The sequence below is a fragment of the Babylonia areolata genome, chromosome 12 (genome assembly GCF_041734735.1).
Source record: "Babylonia areolata isolate BAREFJ2019XMU chromosome 12, ASM4173473v1, whole genome shotgun sequence".
In the NCBI taxonomy this organism is placed as follows: domain Eukaryota; kingdom Metazoa; phylum Mollusca; class Gastropoda; order Neogastropoda; family Buccinidae; genus Babylonia; species Babylonia areolata.
Window position 1 is genome coordinate 28,744,619 of NC_134887.1, and position 23,376 is coordinate 28,767,994.

The 23,376-nt window shown below is 43.5% G+C and overlaps 1 protein-coding gene across 2 annotated transcripts in view; it reads left to right on the forward strand.

Annotated features, from left to right (window-relative positions):
- LOC143288501 (leucine-zipper-like transcriptional regulator 1) overlaps nucleotides 1-23,376 on the forward strand; it is a 39,356-nt gene that overhangs the window by 13,139 nt on the left and 2,841 nt on the right. The window contains exons 8-20 of one of the 2 annotated variants that reach the window (XM_076597074.1): nucleotides 201-347; nucleotides 4,275-4,329; nucleotides 5,382-5,492; nucleotides 5,878-5,970; nucleotides 6,867-6,965; nucleotides 9,625-9,739; nucleotides 10,697-10,761; nucleotides 11,964-12,080; nucleotides 12,547-12,706; nucleotides 13,870-14,048; nucleotides 16,633-16,782; nucleotides 20,743-20,796; nucleotides 21,810-21,890. In XM_076597074.1, coding sequence (XP_076453189.1) covers nucleotides 201-347; nucleotides 4,275-4,329; nucleotides 5,382-5,492; nucleotides 5,878-5,970; nucleotides 6,867-6,965; nucleotides 9,625-9,739; nucleotides 10,697-10,761; nucleotides 11,964-12,080; nucleotides 12,547-12,706; nucleotides 13,870-14,048; nucleotides 16,633-16,782; nucleotides 20,743-20,796; nucleotides 21,810-21,890 — 1,426 coding nt within the window. The remainder of the gene's footprint in view (nucleotides 1-200; nucleotides 348-4,274; nucleotides 4,330-5,381; nucleotides 5,493-5,877; nucleotides 5,971-6,866; nucleotides 6,966-9,624; nucleotides 9,740-10,696; nucleotides 10,762-11,963; nucleotides 12,081-12,546; nucleotides 12,707-13,869; nucleotides 14,049-16,632; nucleotides 16,783-20,742; nucleotides 20,797-21,809; nucleotides 21,891-23,376) is intronic. The other variant, XM_076597075.1, reaches the window with a different exon arrangement.

Below are 23,376 nucleotides of genomic sequence, written 5' to 3' on the forward strand. Positions count from 1 at the left end.
GTCTGCACATATGTTGACCTGGGAGATCAGAAAAATCTCCACCCTTTACCCATCAGGCACCGTTACCGAGATTCAAACCCGGGTCCCTCATATTGAAAATCCAACACTTTAACCACTCGGATATTGTGCCCGTTGGGCCACTAGCAAAAAAAAAAGTAGGATTTTCAGTCACTCAGAAATCATGATTTTTTTTCCAACAGGTGGACACGAATCTCCACAGAACACATTTTGCGAGGAGCGCCCCCTCCACCAGAGAAACGCTATGGGCACACCATGGTGTCCTTCGACCGACATCTCTACGTGTTTGGGGGCGCCACCGGTCAGACGCTGCCCAATGAGCTGCACTGGTCTGTGCTTTTCTGGAGCTTGGTTTTTTTTTTTTTTTTTTTTCCTTTTTTTTTTTTTTCATCCTTTTTTTTCCTTCTTAATGCGTGGTTTTAGTTTTGGGGTTCCTGTTTTTGTTGTTGTTGTTGTTTTTATGAGTGGATTTAGTTTTGTAGTTTTCATTTCTGGGTTTTTGTTGTTTTTATTTTTATAACTCTGTTAGAGGATGTGTATTTATTTGGTTTATTTTGTTGTACTTGTTCTTTTTCATTGTGTTTTGTTTTTGTTTTGTTTTTTCTTGTGTTGATGTAAAAATATTACCCCCTAGGCTGCCTATATGACAAGATAAGTCATCAGTGCAAGTGTGTACGCTTCACTGCCACAATGACAAGATAACTCATCATCGAAATATTCTGACTTTTCCCTGGTTTGCATTGAGTTTGTTGACAAATATACTGGTAGCTTTAGCTTGGGGAATCTTTCTAGATTCTGTTCAAAGCTAAAAAAAAACCCATATACATCATGAGGCAGTTATATCATGTGTTTTGTATTCTTTATTCATTTATCTTTCAGAAAATATATACTTTTATGGGTCTTTCTCCAGCAACAAAGAGCACTGAATTCTTTTTAAATATACACCCGTTTTTTTTGTGAAAAAACCCTGGCAAATAGATTTCACCTAAATCTTATTTCCCTGGCAGTGAAAGGGTTAAATATCTCAAAAGGAACCTCTGTTCTGTTCATTTTTCAACTCATTATGTGTCTGTATCTACTATAGTGTTTTCTACTAATATATATGTATGTTTCCAACCCTTTGAGTTTGTGAAGTAAACTGTTTTCTACTGATTTATCTTTCCAGGTCTTTGTCTTATGGACTGTGCTGTTTTCTGCTGGGTTGTTTTTTTTAACCCCGTATTTCTTTATCTTAATACTTGTGTGGACTATACTGTTTTCATTTATCTGTTTTTTTGCTGAATTGTTCAATGTTTCCACACTTTGTTTTGTGAACTATACTGTTTTCTGTTGTTTGTCTGTATATATTTTTTTAAATCTTATACTTGTGTAGACTTAACAGTTTTCTGCTCATTTATCTATGTTTCCAGGCCTTTGTCTAGTGGAGTGTAGCTGTTTACTACAGGTTTATATGTGTTTCTTTAGGCCTTTGTCTAGTGTAGTGTTGCTGTTTACCACAGGTTTATCTGTTTCTTTAGGCCTTTGTCTAGTGGAGTGTAGCTGCTTACTACAGGTTTATCTGTGTTTCTTTAGGCCTTTGTCTAGTGGAGTGTAGATGTTTACTACAGGTTTGTCTGTGTTTCTTTAGGCCTTTGTCTAGTGGAGTGTAGCTGTTTACTACAGGTTTATCTATGTTTCTTTAGGCCTTTGTCTAGTGGAGTGTAGCTGTTTACTACAGGTTTATCTGTTTCTTTAGGCCTTTGTCTAGTGGAGTGTAGCTGCTTACTACAGGTTTATCTGTGTTTCTTTAGGCCTTTGTCTAGTGGAGTGTAGTTGTTTACTACAGGTTTATCTCAGTTTCTTTAGGCCTTTGTCTAGTGGAGTGTAGTTGTTTACTACAGGTTTATCTATGTTTCTTTAGGCCTTTGTCTAGTGGAGTGTAGCTGCTTACTACAGGTTTGTCTGTGTTTCTTTTGGCCTTTGTCTAGTGGAGTGTAGTTGTTTACTACAGGTTTATCTCAGTTTCTTTTGGCCTTTGTCTAGTGGAGTGTAGTTGTTTACTACAGGTTTGTCTGTGTTTCTTTTGGCCTTTGTCTAGTGGAGTGTAGCTGTTTACTACAGGTTTGTCTGTGTTTCTTTCGGCCTTTGTCTAGTGGAGTGTAGCTGTTTACTACAGGTTTATCTATGTTTCTTTAGGCCTTTGTCTAGTGGAGTGTAGCTGTTTACTACAGGTTTGTCTGTGTTTCTTTAGGCCTTTGTCTAGTGGAGTGTAGTTGTTTACTACAGGTTTATCTCAGTTTCTTTAGGCCTTTGTCTAGTGGAGTGTAGTTGTTTACTACAGGTTTGTCTGTGTTTCTTTAGGCCTTTGTCTAGTGGAGTGTAGCTGTTTACTACAGGTTTATCTCAGTTTCTTTAGGCCTTTGTCTAGTGGAGTGTAGTTGTTTACTACAGGTTTGTCTGTGTTTCTTTAGGCCTTTGTCTAGTAGAGTGTTACTGTTTACTACAGGTTTATCTGTTTCTTTCGGCCTTTGTCTAGTGGAGTGTAGTTGTTTACTACAGGTTTATCTGTGTTTCTTTAGGCCTTTGTCTAGTGGAGTGTAGATGTTTACTACAGGTTTATATGTGTTTCTTTAGGCCTTTGTCTAGTGGAGTGTTACCGTTTCCTACAGGTTTATGTCTGTGTTTCTTCAAGTCTTTGTCTTGTGAAGTGTAGATGTTTCCTACAGGTTTGTCTGTGTAACTCCAGGCTTTTGTCTAGTGTAGTGTAAACGTTTCATACAGGTTTATCAGTATTTATTTCTCCAGAGACGTGTTTCTGAAATGCAAGCATGCTGTGTTGCGTGCTAGTGGTGAGAGAGCGAGTGATCAGGGTGAGGAGTACGTGCGCAAGGAAACGAATGTGAGGGGGGATGTAAATTTCATACTTACCTCGCGGCAAAGTTGCTCTGAAGGCTACCGAGCCTTGACTCGCGAGAACCTAGCCACTTTTGCCGCGTGGTGGAAGAAAATAAATGCACCTTCCTAGCATGTCTCGTGAAAACCTTGCCTAACTAGCATGTAAGAAACATGCCCCAGGCCTTTGTCTCATGGAGTGTAACCATTTCCTACAGGTTTATCTGTGTTTCTCCAGGCCTTTGTGTAGTTTTGAAGCCTTTGTCTTTTGGAGTGTAACCATTTCCGACAGGTTTATCTGTGTTTCTCCAGGCCTTTGTGTAGTTTTGAAGCCTTTGTCTTTTGGAGTGTAACCATTTCCTACAGGTTTATCTGTGTTTTCAGGCCTTTGTGCAGTTTTGAAGCCTTTGTCTTTTGGAGTGTAACCATTTCCTACAGGTTTATCTGTGTTTCTCCAGGCCTTTGTGTAGTTTTGAAGCCTTTGTATTTTGGAAGGTAACCATTTCCTACAGGTTTATCTGTGTTTCTCCAGGCCTTTGTGTAGTTTTGAAGCCTTTGTCTTTTGGAGTGTAACCATTTCCTACAGGTTTTTCTGTCTTTCTCCAGGCCTTTGTGCAGTTTTGAAGCCTTTGTCTTTTGGAGTGTAACCATTTCCGACAGGTTTATCTGTGTTTCTCTAGGCCTGTGTGTAGTTTTGAAGCGTTTGTCTTTTGGAGTGTAACCATTTCCGACAGGTTTATCTGTGTTTCTCCAGGCCTGTGTGTAGTTTTGAAGCCTTTGTCTTTTGGAGTGTAACCATTTCCGACAGGTTTATCTGTGTTTCTCCAGGCCTGTGTGTAGTTTTGAAGCCTTTGTCTTTTGGAGTGTAACCATTTCCTACAGGTTTATCTGTGTTTCTCCAGGCCTTTGTGTAGTTTTGAAGCCTTTGTCTTTTGGAGTGTAACCATTTCCTACAGGTTTTTCTGTGTTTCTCCAGGCCTTTGTGTAGTTTTGAAGCCTTTGTCTTTTGGAGTGTAACCATTTCCGACAGGTTTATCTGTGTTTCTCCAGGCCTGTGTGTAGTTTTGAAGCCTTTGTCTTTTGGAGTGTAACCATTTCCTACAGGTTTATCTGTGTTTCTCCAGGCCTGTGTGTAGTTTTGAAGCCTTTGTCTTTTGGAGTGTAACCATTTCCGACAGGTTTATCTGTGTTTCTCCAGGCCTTTGTGTAGTTTTGAAGCCTTTGTCTTTTGGAGTGTAACCATTTCCAACAGGTTTATCTGTGTTTCTCCAGGCCTTTGTGTAGTTTTGAAGCCTTTGTCTTTTGGAGTGTAACCATTTCCGACAGGTTTATCTGTGTTTCACTTGGCCATTGCCTTAACGCCTGTGCTGTGTTGTTGTTGGCAGTTTTGACCTGGACTCTCAGACCTGGTCCATCGTGCAACCCTCCCACGACAGTCAGGTCAGTCAGTCGGCAGCGTGTGTGCTGTGCTCTGTGTTATCTTGGAGTACCACTGCGCCGCTTGATTCTTTCTTGTTCTTTACTTCTCTCCTGTGTGTGCGTGCATGTGTGTGTGTTTGTGTGTGTGTGTGTGTGTGTGTGTATAATTAACCGTTTTTGCAAAGCACCTAGAACCCTGTTTAGAGAATAGGTGCTATCAAAATTTGCTTGATTATATTTATCAACATTTATGTTATAATCACAAGGTACACAACTTCAAGTCAGTGCTGCTTACACCCAGTGCTTCCTTTTTGAGGAATTGTCTGGGTTTGTTCCAATGTACCTTTTATTTACCTTTGTGCTAGCTGAATCAGTAGTTTAAGCAGCACTGACTTGAAGTTGTGTACCTTGTGAATGGAGAGAGTTACCACTCTTTACTATTTCTTAATCATTTCATCTGCTGTCCTCATTTGTTTGTTAATTTCCAGTTGAAAAATCACTGAGGCAACCATGTGTTTGTTTTGTATTGTCCATGTGTTCTGTGTGGCTTGTTCAGGATTAAAGAAGCTGTGCCAGTCTTGAACAAAGGCTGATTTGTGTTTGCACATTTCTTCTGTCTTTGCTGCTGTGTGCACATGTCAAATGATCGGTATAAGCACAGGCCCAGTGCTTCGTTTTTGAAGAAGTGTCTGGGTTTGTTCCAATGTACCCTTTATTTACCTGTGTGCTAGCTGAATCAGTAGCGTAAGCAGCACTGACTTGAAGTTATGTACCTTGTGAATGGAGAGAGTTACCACTCTTGACTATTTGAGAATAAGTAAAGAAATGGGACAGTGTACCTTGTGAATGGAGAGAGTTACCACTCTTGACTATTTGAGAATAAGTACAGAAATGGGACAATGTACCTTGTGAATGGAGAGAGTTACCACTCTTGACTGTTTGAGAATAAGTAAAGAAATGGGACAATGTACCTTGTGAATGGAGAGAGTTACCACTCTTGACTATTTGAGAATAAGTACAGAGATGGGACACATTCAGCAGTGAGAACGGTGTGTGTGTGTGACACTGTGCAGATCCCCCTGGGACGGCTGTTCCACGCTGCGGCGGTGGTGGGGGATGCCATGTACATCTTCGGGGGCACCGTGGACAACAATGTCAGGAGTGGAGAGATCTACAGGTTCCAGGTGAGCTCTTCTGTGTTTGTGGGGGTGGGGGGTGGGGGGAGATGAGTGTGTTTGTGAGAGAGGGAACTAATGTGTGTGTGTGTGTGTGTGTGTGTGTGTTTGAGTGTGTGCATATGTGTAGCAAACATGAAGATATGGTGGGTTTTTTGTTTTTTTTTAAGTATGAATATGCTGTTGATGGATGAATTATCATAAAATGTTGCTTGCTGATTGATTTTTTTTTTTTTTTTTTTTTTGAGTCTCAAGCATTTTGTTATGTCCTGGCCTCAAGTTTTGATAAAAAAAAAAAAAAAGAGTTGTTGTTGTTGTTGTTTTCCCCTAATGAAATAATAGAAAGTAAAGACTGAAAGAGAGACGGATTCAGTGCTGACTGTGTGTGTTTCAGTTTTCCAGCTACCCTCGCTGCACTCTGCATGAGGACTATGGGCGTCTGTTGGACAGTAAACAGTTCTGTGATGTGGACTTTATTGTCGGCCCGGTAACTGTGGCTTTGTTTGTGTGTTCGGTGTGTGTGTTTTATGTGCGTGTGTGTGTGTCTGTTTTGTGTGTGTGTGTGTGTGAGTGTGTGTGTATGTGTGTGTGTATGCGTGTGTGTGTGTGTCTGTTTTGTGTGGTGTGTGTGTGTGTGTGTGCATGTGTGTGTGTTGTGTGTGTGTGTGTGTTGTGTGTGTGTGTCTGTGTTTTGTGTGTGTGTGTGTATGTGCATTTCTTTCTCTCCCTTTCTCACTCTCTGTCTCTCGCTCTGTCTCTCTCTCTCTGTCTCTGTCACATGCACACAAACACAGATGCACAAACTCCAACCAGCCATCAAATATTGGCGGCTGAGCTGTGATTCAAACCAGCGTGCTCAGATTCTCTTGCTTCCTAGGTGGACACGTTACCTCAAGGCCATCACTCCACATACAGTGCAGTACAAGACAATACAAAACAATACGATACAGTACAATGCAGTACAATACAATACAATGCAATGCAATACAGTACAATGCAATACAATACAGTATAGTACAATGCAGTGCAGTACAATGCAATGCAATACAGTACAATACAATGCAATACAATACAACAGTACAATGCAATACAATACAGTACAATGCAATACAATACAACAGTACAATACAGTGCAATGCAATACAATCCAATACAGTACAATAGAATGCAATGCAACACAATACAGTACAATGCAATGCAATACAATACAATATAATACAGTACAATACAATACAATTCAGTACAATACAGTGCAATGCAATTCAGTACAATACAGTGCAATGTAATGCAATACAGTATAATACAGTACAGTACAATACAGTACATACAGTACAGTACAATGCAATACAGTACAACAATACAGTACAATGCAATGCAACACAGTACAATGTGCAGGAGGAGACCAAGATCTGTGCCCACATTGCCTTGGTGGCGGCCCGCTCTCCGTGGCTGAGAGACAAAATCCGGAAAGCCAGGACACAGGTCAGTAGTGCCGCTTTGCCCCTTTCACCTGCCTTCTGTGCTGTTTTGCCTATTTTTGTACACCAGAGCAATACCAGTTTGCCTCTTTTCACCTACCTTCTGATGCCATTTTGCCTATTTTTGTACACCAGAGCAATACCAGTTTGCCTCTTTTCACCTGCCTTCTGTGCTGTTTTGCCTATTTTTATACACCAAAGCAGTACCAGTTTGCCCCTTTCACAGCCATCTGTGCCATTTTGCCTATTTTTGTACACCAGAGCAGTACCAGTTTGCCTCTTTTGCTGTGTTCTGTGCCATTTTGCCTATTTTTGTACACCAGAGCAGTACCAGTTTCCCTCTTTCACCTGCCTTCTGTGCTGTTTTGCCTTTTTTTTTTCTTTTTCTTTTTTCTTTTTTTTACACCAAAGCAGTGCCAGTTTGCTTCTTTTCACCTGCCTTATATGCCGTTTTGCCTATTTTTGACCACCAAAGCAGTACCAGTTTGCCTCTTTTGCGTGCCCACAGTCAGTGCTGTTTTCCCTCTTTTTTTTGCACACTGTCATTGCCATTTTTGCCTATCTTTGCCTACCAGAGTCATGTCATTTTGCCTTTGTCATCTGGTATGTCAGTCCAGTTTTGTCTTTCCCACTCATTGGTGTCATTTCGCCCCATTCACCTAATAGCAGCATCCCTTTTCAAGCAGTGCCATTTTTCCCTTTTCACTTACTAGCAGTGCCATTTTGCCCCTTTCAAACAGTGTTGCCCCCCCTCCCCCTTCCTCTCACTAGCAGCGCCATTCTGCCCTGTTCACTTACTGGCAGTGATATTTTGCCCCTTCCACTTACAAGCAGTAGTGCCGTTTTGCCTCTTTTACTTGCTGTGCCATTTTGCCCCTTCCCCTTACAAGCAGTGCCATTTTGCCCCTTACACTTACTAGGTGTAGTGCCATTTGGCCTCTTACTGGCAGTGCCATTTTGCCCCTTTCACTTACTGGCAGTGCTGTTTTGTCCCTTCCCCTTACTAGCAGTTGTACCATTTTGCCTCTTTTACCTGTAGTGCCATTTTGCCCCCATCTACTTGCAATGCCATTTTGCCCTTTCTGCTTACTAGCAGTAGTGCCATTTTGCCCCTTTGCATCTTTCACTGACTGCCTGTGTGATTTTGCCCCATCCACTTATAAACTCACTCAGTACGGCCAGTCCTCTCTTCTCCTCTACACAGACCCCTCGGATGTCCAGTGGGTGTCTCAATGACCCAACCTTTAGCTTCCGTCGTCAGAATTGTGGTATTCTTTGTCAACATTCACATCTTCAGTTTAAGAGCCTTCCGCTTGCAATATTTTGATGGCGGTAATTGGGGTGAAACTCTGTTAACGTCGTCTCTTTCGCCGTTCGTATAGAGAGAGTTAACAGTGTCATTTAGTAGTGCCGTTTAGCCCATATCTACTTTGTGCGTGTGTTGTGTGTGTGTGACTCAACTCGATTTATTGTTGTGAAATCCTTAGGGATTGATAGAGGAGTGATGGCCTACAGGTAACGCGTCCGCCTAGGAAGCGAGAGAATCTGAGCGCACTGGTTTGAATCACGGCTCAGCCGCCGATATTTTCTCCCCCTCCACTAGACCTTGAGTGGTGGTCTGGACGCTAGTCATTCGGATGAGACGATAAACCGAGGTCCCGTGTGCAGCATGCACTTAGCGCACGTAAAAGAACCCACGGCAACAAAAGGGTTGTTCCTGGCAAAATTCTGTAGAAAAATCCACTTCGATAGGAAAAACAAATAAAACTGCATGCAGGAAAAAATACCAAAAAAAATGGGTGGCGCTGTAGTGTAGCAACGCGCTGTCCGTGGGGAGAGCAGCCCGAATTTCACACACAGAAATCTGTTGAGATAAAAAGAAATACAAATACAAATACAAAATAGACACAACAAAAGAACATAATGAACAAAGAAAGAAACAGTAATCTAAGCTGCATCCAATGAAAAACATGGTTGGTGAGTGTTTTCTGACAGTCATCGCTGTTGAATAAGTCAACTTGGTTTCAGGATATTGTCTTGTATCTTTCTACTGATCACATCTGATAGATGATTATACTGCTGTATTGTTGTAATTAGATGGTTTCGCAAATTATGAAATAAAATACACGTATCGAAGAAGTGGAATTCATCTTCAACAACTTTACACTTATTACATAACCTCTCTTCCCTTGGAATGTTTGCAAATCTTCCTCGTTCAACATTTAAATCATGTACGCGCATTCTGATTTTACAGAGAGCTTGTTTGTGAGCAGGACCAATTTTATCGGTTAGATAATTTTCAGTTCGATAATCATTTCTTTTAATTTTGTTGTAGTCTAATCTGTTGTATTTATTTTTTTTCCTTCTGTTTCCAGAATTGTATATATCTATTTCTTAGTTATTGATGTAAAGTTGATTTAAGTCTGCCGTTACTAAATGTAGACTGATTAATCCAAACATGACCTAACGCTACACTGTAAAGAATAATTTTTCATGAATAGTATCCACAAGTTTTCAGTTGTATCTAGTTGGTTCTTCATGGTTATATATACACGTTTTTGATATGAGTGTGTGTGTGTGTGTGTTGTGTGTGTGTGTGTGAGTGTGTGTGTTGTGTGTGTGTGTTTTGTGTGTGTTGTGTGTGTGTGTGTGTGTGTGTGCAGGGGGAGTTGAACGAGAGTGGAGGTTTGGTGGTACAGTTACCGGACACCAACCCCAGTGCTTTTGAAATGGTGCTGTCCTACATCTACACTGACAGAATCCACCCCACCAAGAAAGGTCAGTGATTGTGTCTGTGTTGTTGGGGTTTTTTGTGTGTGTATGTGTGTGTGTGTTTTGTGAATGTGTGTTTGCATGTTTTACAATTATTTGCTTATTAATCATCATTGTTGTCTTTTTATTTATTTTTTTTTTTTTTCATTTAAAAAAAAAATCATTTATTGATTGATTTATTTATTTAAAAAAAAAATTTTTGTGTGTGTTATTTTGTGCGCTTAGAGTTGATTTCATCAAGATTGTGTACCTTATAAATACCATAATTATTATTATCATTATCATTATTATCTTTATTTATGTATATACTATTTTTTATTTATTTATTTATTTTATTTTATTTATTTTATTTTTTTCTCAGGGCGTGACTAAGCGTGTTGGGTTACACTGCTGGTCAGGCATCTGCTTGGCAGATGTGGTGTAGCGTATATGGATTTGACCGAACGCAGTGACGCCTCCTTGAGCTACTGATAGTAATACTGATACTCTGTGTGTGTGTGTTTTGTGTGTGTTTTGTGTGTGTGTGTGTATGCATTTTGCATACTGTTTTTTTATCTGGTATTATTTGAGGGGAGGGGGGGGGGGGTCATTATTTGTTGTATTTGTATTTCTTTTTATCACAACAGATTTCTCTGTGTGAAATTCAGGCTGCTCTCCCCAGGGAGACTGCGTCGCTATACTACAGCGTCACCCATTTTTTGGGGGGTATTTCTTCATGCGTGCAGCTTTATTTGTTTTTCCTATCAAAGTGGATTTTTCTACAGAATTTTGCCAGGAACAACCCTTTGTGGTTGCCGTGGGTTCTTTTACGTGCGCTAAGTGCATGCTGCAAACGGGACCTCGGTTTATCGTATGTGAGTGTGTGTGTGTGTGTGTGTGTTTGTATGTATGTTTTGCATGTTACTGTTTGTCTGTGGTATCATATCTTGCAGTTGACTTGATGCTTGCACTGTACACTTGCAGGTGAGGAGCCCAACAGTAACGAGGTGATTCTGATCATGATGGACGTCTATCAACTCTCCCTACAGGTAAGTACACCTCGGTGCAGGAATACCTTTGCTCCTTTCTGTTCCTGCCCCATCCCATTCTCCCCACCCCCTCCCCTCACCCACCCACCCTCCCAACCTGTCTGTCTCGCTTCAATTCACATATACCTGTGTGCTGGGTTTTTTTCATGCTGGTATGACTGTATGCTTTACCTGCTCATGCTGGCTCTCTATTTCGTATTTGCTCCTTCCGTCAGCATGATTAGGATATCTGTCTATCTATCTATCTAACCCTGACACATGGTTTTGGTTTTTATCCATCTATCTATCTATCTAACCCTGACGCAAGGTGTTTTTATTTATCTATCTATCTATCTAACCCTGACGTATGGTGTTTGTATCTATCTATCTATCTGTCTAACCCTGACGCATGGTGTTTGTATTTATCTATCTGTGTAACCCTAACGCATGGTGTTTTTATCTATCTATCTATCTGTCTATCTATCTATCTATCTATCTAACCCTGACGCATGGTGTTTGTATTTATCTATCTATCTATCTATCTATCTATCTGTCTATCTAACCCTGACGCATGGTGTTTGTATTTATCTATCTATCTATCTATCTGTCTATCTAACCCTGACGCATGGTGTTTGTATCTATCTATCTATCTAACCCTGACGCATGGTGTTTTTATTTATCTATCTATCTATCTATCTATCTATCTAACCCTGACGCATGGTGTTTTTATCTATCTGTCTGTCTATCTATCTATCTATCTATCTATCTGTCTATCTAACCCTGACGCATGGTGTTTGTATTTATCTATCTAATCTATCTATCTATCTATCTATCTAACCCTGACGCATGGTGTTTGTATTTATCTATCTGTCTATCTATCTATCTAACCCTGACGCATGGTGTTTGTATTTATCTATCTATCTATCTATCAATCTATCTAACCCTGACGCATTGTGTTTTTATCTATCTATCTATCTATCTATCTGTCTAACCCTGACGCAAGGTGCTGGTGTTTATTTATCTATCTATCTATCTATCTATCTATCTATCTGTTACCTATATACCTATCTTATCTATCTACCTGACACATGGTGTTGGTGTTTATCTATCTATCCATCTATCTATCTATATAACCCTGACGCAAGGTGCTGGTGTTTATCTATCTATCTATTACCTATACACCTATCTATCTATCTACCTGACGCATGGTGTTGGTATTCCAGTTCCACATGAACCGGCTGGAGCACCTGTGTGTCCAGTTCCTGGAGGCCTGCATCAGTCACCGCACCGTGCTGGGCGCCCTGCACTACGCCGCCAAGATGAAACTCCACTTCCTCAAGGTCCTCTTCCCCCCTGCCTCTGTCTCCTGTCCCCCTCCATCCATGATCCGTCTGTCTCCCTCGTTCCCCTGCTTCCCTTGTCCCTCTGTCTCTGTCCCTATGTCCCTCTGTCTCTGTCTCTGTCCCTCTGTCTCTGTCTCTGTCCCTCTGTTTCTGTCCCTCTGTCTCTGTGTCTCTGTCCCTCTGTCCGTCTGTCTCTGTCTCTGTCCCTCTGTCTCTGTCCCTCTGTTCCGTCCCTCTGTCTCTCTGTCCCTCTGTCTCTGTCCCTCTGCCTCTGTCTCTCTGTCCCTCTGTCTCTGTCCCTCTGTTTCCATCCCTCTGTCTCAGTCTCTGTCCCTTTGTCTCAGTCTCTGTCCCTCTGTTTCCATCCCTCTGTCTCAGTCTCTGTCCCTTTGTCTCAGTCTCTGTCCCTCTGTCTCCATCCCTCTGTCCCCCTGTCTCCATCTCTGTGTCTCCATCCTTGCAGGAGTACTGTCTACGGTTTGTGGTGAAAGACAGCAACTACAGCCAGATCGTCATGAGCCGAGAGTTTGAGACGCTGGAGCAGCCGCTGATGGTGGAGATCATCCGCAGAAAGCAGATGCCTCAGCAACGGCTGGTTGACCCCCACGGGGACAACATGAGAGGTATCGTTTTACACAGAATTTTTTTTTTTTTTTTTTTTTTTTGGGGGGGGGGGGGGGGATGGGAGGGGGCAATGGGGGATAATGGGGCTTGAGGGTGGGGGTGGGATGGTGTGGAGGAATTGTATAACGGTCGCTGTTATCATCATGATCATCCGCAGAAAGCAGATGCCTCAGCAATGCCTGAGTCACCCCCACGGGAAGAACATGAGAGGTGTCTTTTTTACAGATTTTTTTTTTCAGGGGTGTGGGGGGGAGGCTAGTGGGGAGGGAGGGTAAGTGAGGTGGGATGGGTGGTGAGGGGATAGTGGGGTTTGAGTGTGGGATGAGGTGGAGGAATTGTATAACGGTCGCTGTTATCATCACGATTGCTGTATCATTGTCATCATGATTGTCATTATTATCATGGTTGCTGTTATCATTGTCATCATGGTTGCGTTATAATGGTTACTGTAAGTATTATCATGGTCACTGTTATAATTGCCATCTTGGTCACTGTTGTCATCATCGTCATGGTCACTATCATCATTATCACCATGGTCACTGTTATGATTGTTATCTTGGTCACTGTTGTAGTTATTATCATGGTTGCTACTATTATCATAATGGTCGTTGTTATCATTTAGTATCATGGTCGCTAGTATCATTATCATCATGGTTGCTGTTATTGTCATGACCACTGTTTCTATTGTTATATTGGTCACTGTTTTCATCGTAGTCACTGTTATCATTATCATCATGGTCACTGTTATCATCATCATCATGGTTGCTATTATTATAATGGTCGTTGTTATCATTTATCATGGTCACTGTTATAATTGTCATCTTGGTTACTGTTGTCGTCATCATCATGGTCACTATCATCATTATCATCATGGTCACTGTTATCATTATCATCATGGTTGCTGTTATTGTCATAATGGTCATCATTATCATTCATCATCATGGTCGCTGTTATCATTGTCATCACGGTTGTTTTTGTTATAATCATGGTCGTCTTGTTATCATCATGGTCGCTATTATCATTATCATCATGGTATTATCATTATCATCATGGTCGCTGATATCATCATATTCGCTATTACCATCATGGTCACAATATATGTCTCACTCTCTCGCTTCTTTTCTATTCCTCCCCCATGGCCTTCCCACCTCCCCCCCTCAAGACGTGACCCTGGAGAAGGACCTGGAGAACTTCCTGAAGATGTCGGGCCGAGAGTTCTGCGACATCACGCTGATGCTGGACGGCAGTCACATCCCCGCCCACACCGCCATCCTCGCCGCACGCAGCTCCTACTTCGAGGCCATGTTCAGGTCCTTCCGTCCTGAGAACAACCAAGTCAACGTGAGTGGAGGACTGGACCACTCTTTCCTCTCCTCAGTCACCCCTTCCTCTCCTCTCTCGCCCCTTCCTTCCTCTCCTCTCTCACCCCTTCCTTCCTCTCCTCTCTCACCCCTTCCTTCCTCTCCTCTCTCACCCCTTCCTCTCCTCTCTCACCCCTTCCTTCCTCTCCTCTCTCACCCCTTCCCCCTTCCTCTCCTCTCTCACCCCTTCCTCTCCCCTCTCACCCCTTCCTTCCTCTCCTCTCTCACCCCTTCCTTCCTCTCCTCTCTCACCCCTTCCTCTCCTCTCTCACCCCTTCCTCTCCTCTCTCACCCCTTCCTTCCTCTCCTCTCACCCCTTCCTCTCCTCTCTCACCCCTTCCTCTCCTCTCTCACCCCTTCCTTCCTCTCCTCTCTCACCCCTTCCCCCTTCCTCTCCTCTCTCACCCCTTCCTCTCTTCTCTCACCCCTTCCTTCCTCTCCTCTCTCACCCCTTCCTCTCCTCTCACCCCTTCCTCTCCCCTCTCACCCCTTCCTCTCCCCTCTCACCCCTTCCTCTCCTCTCTCGCCCCTTCCTCTCTACCTCTCCCCTCTCACCCCTTCCTCTCCTCTCTCACCCCTTCCTTCCTCCTCTCTCACCCCTTCCTCTCCCCTCTCACCCCTTCCTCTCCTCTCTCACCCCTTCCTTCCTCCTCTCTCACCCCTTCCTCTCCCCTCTCTCACCCCTTCCTCTCCTCCCTCGCCCCTTCCTCTCTACCTCTCCCCTCTCACCCCTTCCTCTCCTCTCTCACCCCTTCCTTCCTCTCCTCTCTCACCCCTTCCTCTCCTCTCTCACCCCTTCCTTCCTCTCCTCTCTCACCCCTTCCTCTCCCCTCTCACCCCTTCCTCTCCTCTCTCACCCCTTCCTTCCTCTCCTCTCTCACCCCTTCCTCTCCCCTCTCGCCCCTTCCTCTCCTCTCTTGCCCCATCCTCTCCTCTCTCGCCCCTTCCTCTCCTCTCTCACCCCTTCCTCTCCCCTCTCACCCCTTCCTCTCTTCTCTCACCCCTTCCTTCCTCTCCTCTCTCACCCCTTCCTCTCCCCTCTCACCCCTTCCTCTCCCCTCTCACCCCTTCCTCTCCTCTCCTCTCTCGCCCCTTCCTCTCCTCTCTCACCCCTTCCTCTCTCCCTCTCCCCTCTCGCCCCTTCCTCTCCCCTCTCGCCCCTTCCTCTCCTCTCTCACCCCTTCCTCTCCTCTCTCACCCCTTCCTCTCCCCTCTCGCCCCTTCCTCTCCTCTCTCACCCCTTCCTCCCCCCTCTCACCCCTTCCTCTCCTCTCCTCTCTCACCCCTTCCTCTCCTCTCTCACCCCTTCCTCCCCCCTCTCACCCCTTCCTCTCCTCTCCTCTCTCACCCCTTCCTCTCCTCTCTCACCCCTTCCTCTCCTCTCCTCTCTCACCCCTTCCTCTCCTCTCTCAACCCTCCCTTCTCGCCCCTTCGCCAGCACTTAATAAACCAGGTCTGAAAGTTTTATTTTCTTACTCTGTATTTTATATTTTTTGTAATTTTTTTCCAAACCCTTACAAATGGGCCGTCTCTGGGGAAAAGGAAGGGAGAAAACTTGTCGTCCAGAGTGAGTTAAATCTGTGTTCAGGAGCAATGGGAGTTTCATTGTTGCCACAGCCCACGAATGGATTTCAGGATTTCAGTCCTGTTTTTCTAGTCTTTCTTGTGTACACACACTGACTGACTGAAACCATTTATTGTCAGATTAACTGTTTGTTGTACACACACACACACACACACACACACACACTCTCTCTCTCTCTCTCTCTCTCTCAGTGGGTAACCCACCAGGAGCTGCCAAGATTTGAACTGCAGACCCACAGGACAAGATGTCCAGTGTTGTGCGCACTCACCCCTTGCGCCCTCAATGATGGGTGTTCTTTTTTGGGGGCGGGGGGTTGGGGGGAGGGTTGGAGGAGGAGTTGTTGGGTTGTTGTTTTTTTTTTGTTTTGTTGGTTGTCCTCTCACCAAGCAAACACTCATCCACAGACAGGGATGAGCAAGGCAAGTGACATGACGGGCGCAATAGCCGAGTGGTTCTAAGAATTCAGGGTTCAAGTCTCAGTAACGGTGCCTGGTGCGTAAAGGGTGGAGATTTTTCCGATCTCCCAGGTCAGCATATATGCAGACCTGCTTGTGTCTGAACACCCTTTGTGTATACACACGCAGAAGATCAAATATGCATGTTAAAGATCCTGTATTCCATGTCAGCGTTCGGTGGGTCATGGAAACAAGAACATACCCAGCATGCACACCCCTGAAAACAGAGTATGGCTGCCTATATGGTGGGGTAAATAAACAAAACAGTCATACACATGCAATGTTTCATGTCTGTCTGAGTGTGTATGTGTGTGTGCCTGAAAATTGATTGAATGACACAGGAAACGAATGAGCGCCCAATGGCAGCCATCAGTCAGCTCTGCCCATGTAGGCAGCCTGTTGTGCAAATGACCCCGTGTTTGTAAAGCGCTTAGAGCTTGATCTCTGACTGAGGATAGGCGCTGTATAAGGATCCGTCTCATTCAAGTGATCCTGCACAAAATGTGTTCTTGCGTTGCATTCAGATCACAATTGGAGAGATGGTGCCATCCAGACAGGCCTTCGACAGTCTGCTGCGGTACATCTACTACGGGGACGTGACCATGCCTCCTGAAGACTCCCTCTACCTCTTCCCTGCCCCCTACTTCTACGGCTTCACCAACAACCGACTGCAGGTAAAAAAGCACACGCCAAGAAGGCAGAATGTGGCCCTCCCTCACTCCCGTTTTTTTTCCGGGGGTGGGGTTGTTTTATTTCTTCATTTGTCTCTCCCCCCCTCTCTCTCGGCAATTATATTTTCATGTTTATGTCCTGGCTTATAAATTATGTACTGTTTTTCTTCCTTGCTAAAAAAATAGATGTTATGTTCATAACCCTTCATATAGGGCTTTGGCCTTAATGAATGAATTCCAATTCCAATTTTCCCTCTCTCTCGCTTACTTATGAACAAGATATGTCAGACGTGCATTATCTATATTCAGGTTTGGTGTGTCACGTATGGCCTGTTGTTGTTGTTACATATGCATGGGTAAAAAGTTTCTGTGAATGTTTTATGTTGTTTATGTAATGCAGCCAAAGAAAATGAAATCTGTACTGTGTTTTGTTGTTCTGTTCTTCTTGACCTATGGATATAAAACTGATCGAAGCCAAATATAATCAAAATCCATGTCTTTTCAGATTAGATTTACTTTATGGCATGCAGAAATGAAACTTGTCTTGGCTAACTTGGCTTTGTCTACAAAGCACTGAGGCTACTGTGTATTTGCATGACTTAAGATGTAAAAAAAAAAAAAAAAAAGCGAGCTCGCAGAAAAGGGACGGCAGCCAACAGACCAGCATCAGCTTACACATGTGACCGCTGTGACAGAGACTGTCTCTCTCGCATCGGTCTCTACAGTCACAGGCAACTCTGCTTGGTCCAAGCAGACAGCCCAATTAGACATTAGGTCGGATATACTCTGTCCATGGTCAGCCATGACCGAAGGAGGCCTACTGCTACTACTAAGATGTAATCATGTGTTTCATTTTGTACTATTATTGTTTACATCTGTGTTGAATTTAAACTGATATTATAGATACTCTTCGTTTTTGATTATCTAATACCCCCTTCAGACAGGGGCTATGGCCTAATCTGAAGAAAATGTTCGCATTCTCTCTCTCTCTCTCTCTCTCTCTCTCTCTCGTCCAGGAATTATAACCCTGTTGTGACTGCATTTATAAACCTCTCTGTCTTTCTCTCTGTCTGTCTCTCTCTGTGCGATCATGTGTGTGTGTGTGCACCTCAAATGTTTAAAGGCCAGAGGTCTAACATTAATATTCTTTGAGTCTTTGTCTCTTTCTCTCTCTCTCACTGTTCCCTCCCCCTCCTCCAATTACTCCCCACCCCCCCTCTCTCTCTCTCTTGTCCAGGAATTATAACCCTGTTGTGACATGTGCGTTTGTGAACCACCCTCAGTGAAATGAGCCAGTAGCCTTTTCATTGAACCTTTCAGAGTCCTGAGTTCTCTCTCTGTCTCGCCCTTGTCTGTCCTTCTGTCTCTCTCTCTCTCTTTCTCCTTCACTGTCTCATCCTCCCTTCCTTGCTTTCTTCTTTCCCTCTCTCTCTTTCAGGCCTGTGCGCACACAAATGTTTTCACTTGTCCCTTAGTCTGGATGACTGCTGGGGCACCACAGATAACCTGTCAACCATCTTCTTCCATCCTTTTTCTGCTTCCCTAAGGGCCTCACTCAGCCTCAGACCTGTCCGTTCTGGGATGTTGTCTTCCCTAAGGGCCTCACTCAGCCTCAGACCTGTCCGTTCTGGGATGTTGTCTTCCCTAAGGGCCTCACTCAGCCTCAGACCTGTCCGTTCTGGGATGTTGTCTTCCCTAAGGGCCTCGCTCAGCCTCAGACCTGTCCGTTCCGGGATGTTGTCATTCTGGGATGTTGTCTTCCCTAAGGGCCTCGCTCAGCCTCAGACCTGTCCATTCTGGGATGTTGTCTTCCCTAAGGGCCTTGTTCAGCCTCAGACCTGTCTGTTCTGGGATGTTGTCTTCCCTAAGGGCCTTGTTCAGCCTCAGACCTGTCTGTTCTGGGATGTTGTCTTCCCTAAGGGCCTCGCTCAGCCTCTGACCTGTCCGTTCTGGGATGTTGTCATTCTGGGATGTTGTCTTCCCTAAGGGCCTTGCTCAGCCTCAGACCTGCCCGTTCTGGGATGTTGTCTTCCCTAAGGGCCTTGCTCAGCCTCAGACCTGTCCATTCTGGGATGTTGTCTTCCCTAAGGTCCTTGCTCAGCCTCAGACCTGTCCATTCTGGGCTGATGTCTTCCCTAAGGGCCTCACTCAGCCTCAGACCTGTCCCTTCTGGGATGTTGTCTTCCCTAAGGGCCTCACTCAGCCTCAGACCTGTCCCTTCTGGGATGTTGTCTTCCCTAAGGTCCTTGCTCAGCCTCAGACCTGTCCCTTCTGGGATGTTGTCTTCCCTAAGGTCCTTGCTCAGCCTCAGACCTGTCCATTCTGGGCTGATGTCTTCCCTAAGGTCCTTGCTCAGCCTCAGACCTGTCCATTCTGGGATGTTGTCTTCCCTAAGGGCCTCACTCAGCCTCAGACCTGTCCCTTCTGGGATGTTGTCTTCTCTAAGGGCCTTGCTCAGCCCCAGACCTGTCCATTCTGGGATGTTGTCTTCCCTAAGGGCCTTGCTCAGCCTCAGACCTGTCCATTCTGGGATGTTGTCTTCCCTAAGGGCCTTGCTCAGCCTCAGATCTGTCCTTTCTGGGATGTTGTCTTCCCTAAGGGCCTCGCTCAGCCCCAGACCTGTCCATTCTGGGATGTTGTCTTCCCTAAGGGCCTCGCTCAGCCTCAGACCTGTCCATTCTGGGATGATGTCTTCCCTAAGGGCCTCGCTTAGCCTCAGACCTGTCCGTTCTGGGATGTACACAAATGTACTTAATGCTTATTGACTCACTTGTATCAACAAAGTGAGTCAGTGTTATAACTCAGTGTTCGGTTGTCTGTGTGTGTGTGTGTGTGTGTGTGTGTGTGTCTGTGTCCATGGTAAACTTTGACATTGCCATTTTCTCTGGAAATACTTTGTCCGTCAATACCAAATTTGGCTTAAAAATCATAGGAAAAAAAATCTTCACATAACAATAAGAGTTGGTAAGTCTCCCGAAGTAAGCCGTGTTTCCCGTATCATTAGCGGTTCATTTTGTTGAGGCCATTTCCAGGATTCCCAAAACCCTATTACCGAATCCCATTTGCAGTTGCGTTGGCGATGCTTAGTCAGTGGACATTCTGGACAGAACACATACAGTGACACAGAATACATCGTTGACGTTTTTACTGCATATGAATCTTTTAAAGTGGATACTCATTTAACTCGAATGAACATAAAAGAGAAATTGAATCAACCATGTCATACTTTCCCTGGCAAGTGTAACAAAACTTGTACATCTATCTAGATCCAGAGAAAAACGGCTAAATGTTGCACTGTGATTGTGGCGATAGCCACGTCTCCTTTACCACGGACTGTAAAGAATTCTTAATTGCCCTTAAAGATTTTTAAAATGCCCGAGATACACCAAAATAATATAATTTAAACAGCGTTCTCACTGCGAATACCACAATTGATTTATTGCCCTTGAAAAAGCATGCTGAAATGGTCATTTTTGAACATCATTCGTGGATCCGCAATAGTGCAGTGACTAAGACAATATCTTCCCACCCAAACATGCTGGGTTCGAATCTGCGCTCAGGCCTTTTTTTTTCTTTTTCTTTTTTTTTTAAATCCGAAGCTTTATAATAACAAATACAGAACACATTTTAACAATTAGATTTTTTTTTTAAACTGTATCACAAGTGAGTCTTGAAGGCCTTGCCTCTCTTGTTATATGTTCTTATAGGATGTGTATTTCTCTGCAATTTATTTTGTTCCTGTTTGTTTTAGTTGTTTTTGTTTGGGTTTTTTTTTGCCATGCTGTATGCATGCATTCACTTTTTTTCCTTTTTTTTTTTTTTTTTTTTTTTTTTTCCCCTTGTGTTTCCAAGGCTAATCTACAAATGTATTGATGTTTATCAGATTATTCCATGTAAATTGATTGGTACTGATGTGATATTTATTGATTTGATATTTCTCTTGTTTTTTTTCCCCCCTCCCAGGCCTTCTGCAAACACAACTTGGAGATGAACGTATCTTGTCAGAACGTGATACAGGTAACGTGCATCCATGTAGTTAGCAGGCACTGTTTGAAAGCTGTTACATCTTATCTTAGAAAGTTTTGTTGAAACGCTAGCTTCCAACTACAGATCGTTCTTGCTGCAGACCGACTTTGTGCATGCGTTTGCGTCATGGGTGTGTTTGCCTGAGTGCACGTGTATGTGTTTGCGCTTGTGTGAGTTGAAGAGGAGGATGAGGTGGAGAGACTGTGTTGTGAGTGAGGCTGTACTGTTACAGTGTAGTATATTTTGATGAGTTAGTATCGTTGATTTTTTCAGGGTGGTTGTTACTGTACTTTTATTTATTTCTCATGCATTGTCAAACATGCTTAAGCCGCATGGTAAGCGCTATATAAGTGCACACTATTGTTGTTGTTATTATTTTTGTTGTTGTTATAATTGTTGTTAATATGATCATTATTATTATCATCATTATTGCATTATTATTATAATATGACACTCGTGACAGACTGTCAGAATTGTTGCCACTAAAACAAATCTGCTGATGCAGAAGTATACACACACACACACACACACACACACACACACACACACACACACACACACACAGAGTCTCTCTCTGTCTCTCTCTGTCTGTCTCTCTCTCTCTCTTTCATTGAGAAATGATTTGTTTATTTTTCTGTGAAATTTTGCTCTGTACATGTGTTTAACTTTGGGGTTATTGCTGTGCTCATGTGTTTTGAACTGGTGTGTTCTTGCTGTGTTCATATGTCAAACAGATGTGTTCTTGCAGTGTTCATGTGCCATACTAGTGTGTTCTTGCTGTGTTCATATGTCAAACAGGTGTGTTCTTGCAGTGTTCATGTGCCATACTAGTGTGTTCTTGCTGTGTTCATGTGTCAAACTGGTGTGTTCTTGCTGTGTTCATGTGCCATACTAGTGTGTTCTTGCTGTGTTCATGTGTCAAACTGGTGTGTTCTTGCTGTGTTCATGTGCCAAACTGGTGTGTTCTTGCTGTGTTCATGTGCCAAACTGGTGTTTTCCTGCAGATTCTGGAAGCGGCAGACAAGATCCAAGCTATGGACATGAAGAAGCATGCCCTGAACATCATTGTGCACAACTTCCCCAAGGTACGTCACTCCTCTCTCCGCTGTCCGTGAAGGAATCCTGTCTGCTCAGAAACAGTAATGGGTGCTGAAGCCAGTTGGTCCATGCCTCTGACTTATCATGATGGACTTAAGATCAAATCCTCTGACTTAACGTGATGGACTTTGCATTAAATCCTCTGACTTATCATGATGGATTTAAGATCGAATCCTTTAACTTATCATGATGGACTTAAGATCAAATCCTCTGACTTAACGTGATGGACTTTGCATTAAATCCTCTGACTTATTGTGATGGGCTTAAGATCAAGTCCTCTGACTTATCATAATGGACTTTGGATTAAATCCCAGTGATTTTGTTGTTGTTGTGAGTAGGGACAGCACTTGCCTCCTCTGATGTCCTGAAAGTCTTAATCGGAAATGACTGACCATTGTACATACTTTTTTTCTTCTTCTTAATCTTCCATGTCAGCATTTGTGCAGATCTGCTGTAATACCTGAACCTCCATAATTGATGGATGGATAGTTCATAGCTGACAACTGTTAATAATTTTCCAGATTTTTTTAGATTTAAATCATGATTATAAAATTACCATTTTCTGCAATTTTTATATGGATTTCAAAAGTTGAAAAGATTCTGCAATTCATGAATATTCGTGCATGCATGTGATGCCAAGTCGCTTTCTCGCAAATGGCGTCAAGTAGTTAAAATCCAGTCGATGTGGACAAATGAGTGAGATGAAGGGTTTGCTCGTCTGAATAGGAAATGTTAAATGCTTGAGGTTTGTCTTGAGTCTGGTGGGTTTTTTTTCAGGAGATGAAGAGTTTGCTTGTTTAAATATGAAAACTGTGTCAGCTTCATGGGGGACCCTACTATCTCAGGAGGGGTGCACCACCACCACCCTCCCACACCCACCCCCTGCCAGGGTTAATAGTTTTGATTCTGAAATGTTGGCAGCCATGGTGGTTTCTTCATGTAAGGCCATTGCCTCTAATTAACTCACTCCAGACGAATAGTTCCCTCCCTTGCTTTTCCCTACAGACGACCCATTTGTTAGGGTTATGAAAAAAATCACAAAAAATACAAAACATAAGTAACTGCATGAAACTCACTATACTTGACCCACTGACCCCTCTCCTCACATTGTGTGAACACCCACCCCCTCTGTCTTCACTGCTTTCAGAAGCTGAGTCACTATCAGTAACTTCTTGCTGGTAGCTTTCTGTACTGCAGATACCTGATTCAACGTCTTCATCATCCTCGTTGATGTCGAAACCTTCAGTTTGAAGCATTTCAATCACTTCAGCAGCGGTAAAAGCCACTGTCGTGGTCTAGTTTGCTCCAAAAATTTACTCTTGTATAGGCTGTGACGCCATTTTCAATATGCATGCAGATTAGCTTGTCGTGTGGGGTGCTGAACTCACTGGCTCGCTGTGGAGTGCATTGTTATGGAATCTCATGAAGAAACTTTCCATTCGACCTTTGACACATTCGCAATGCCCGGTGTAG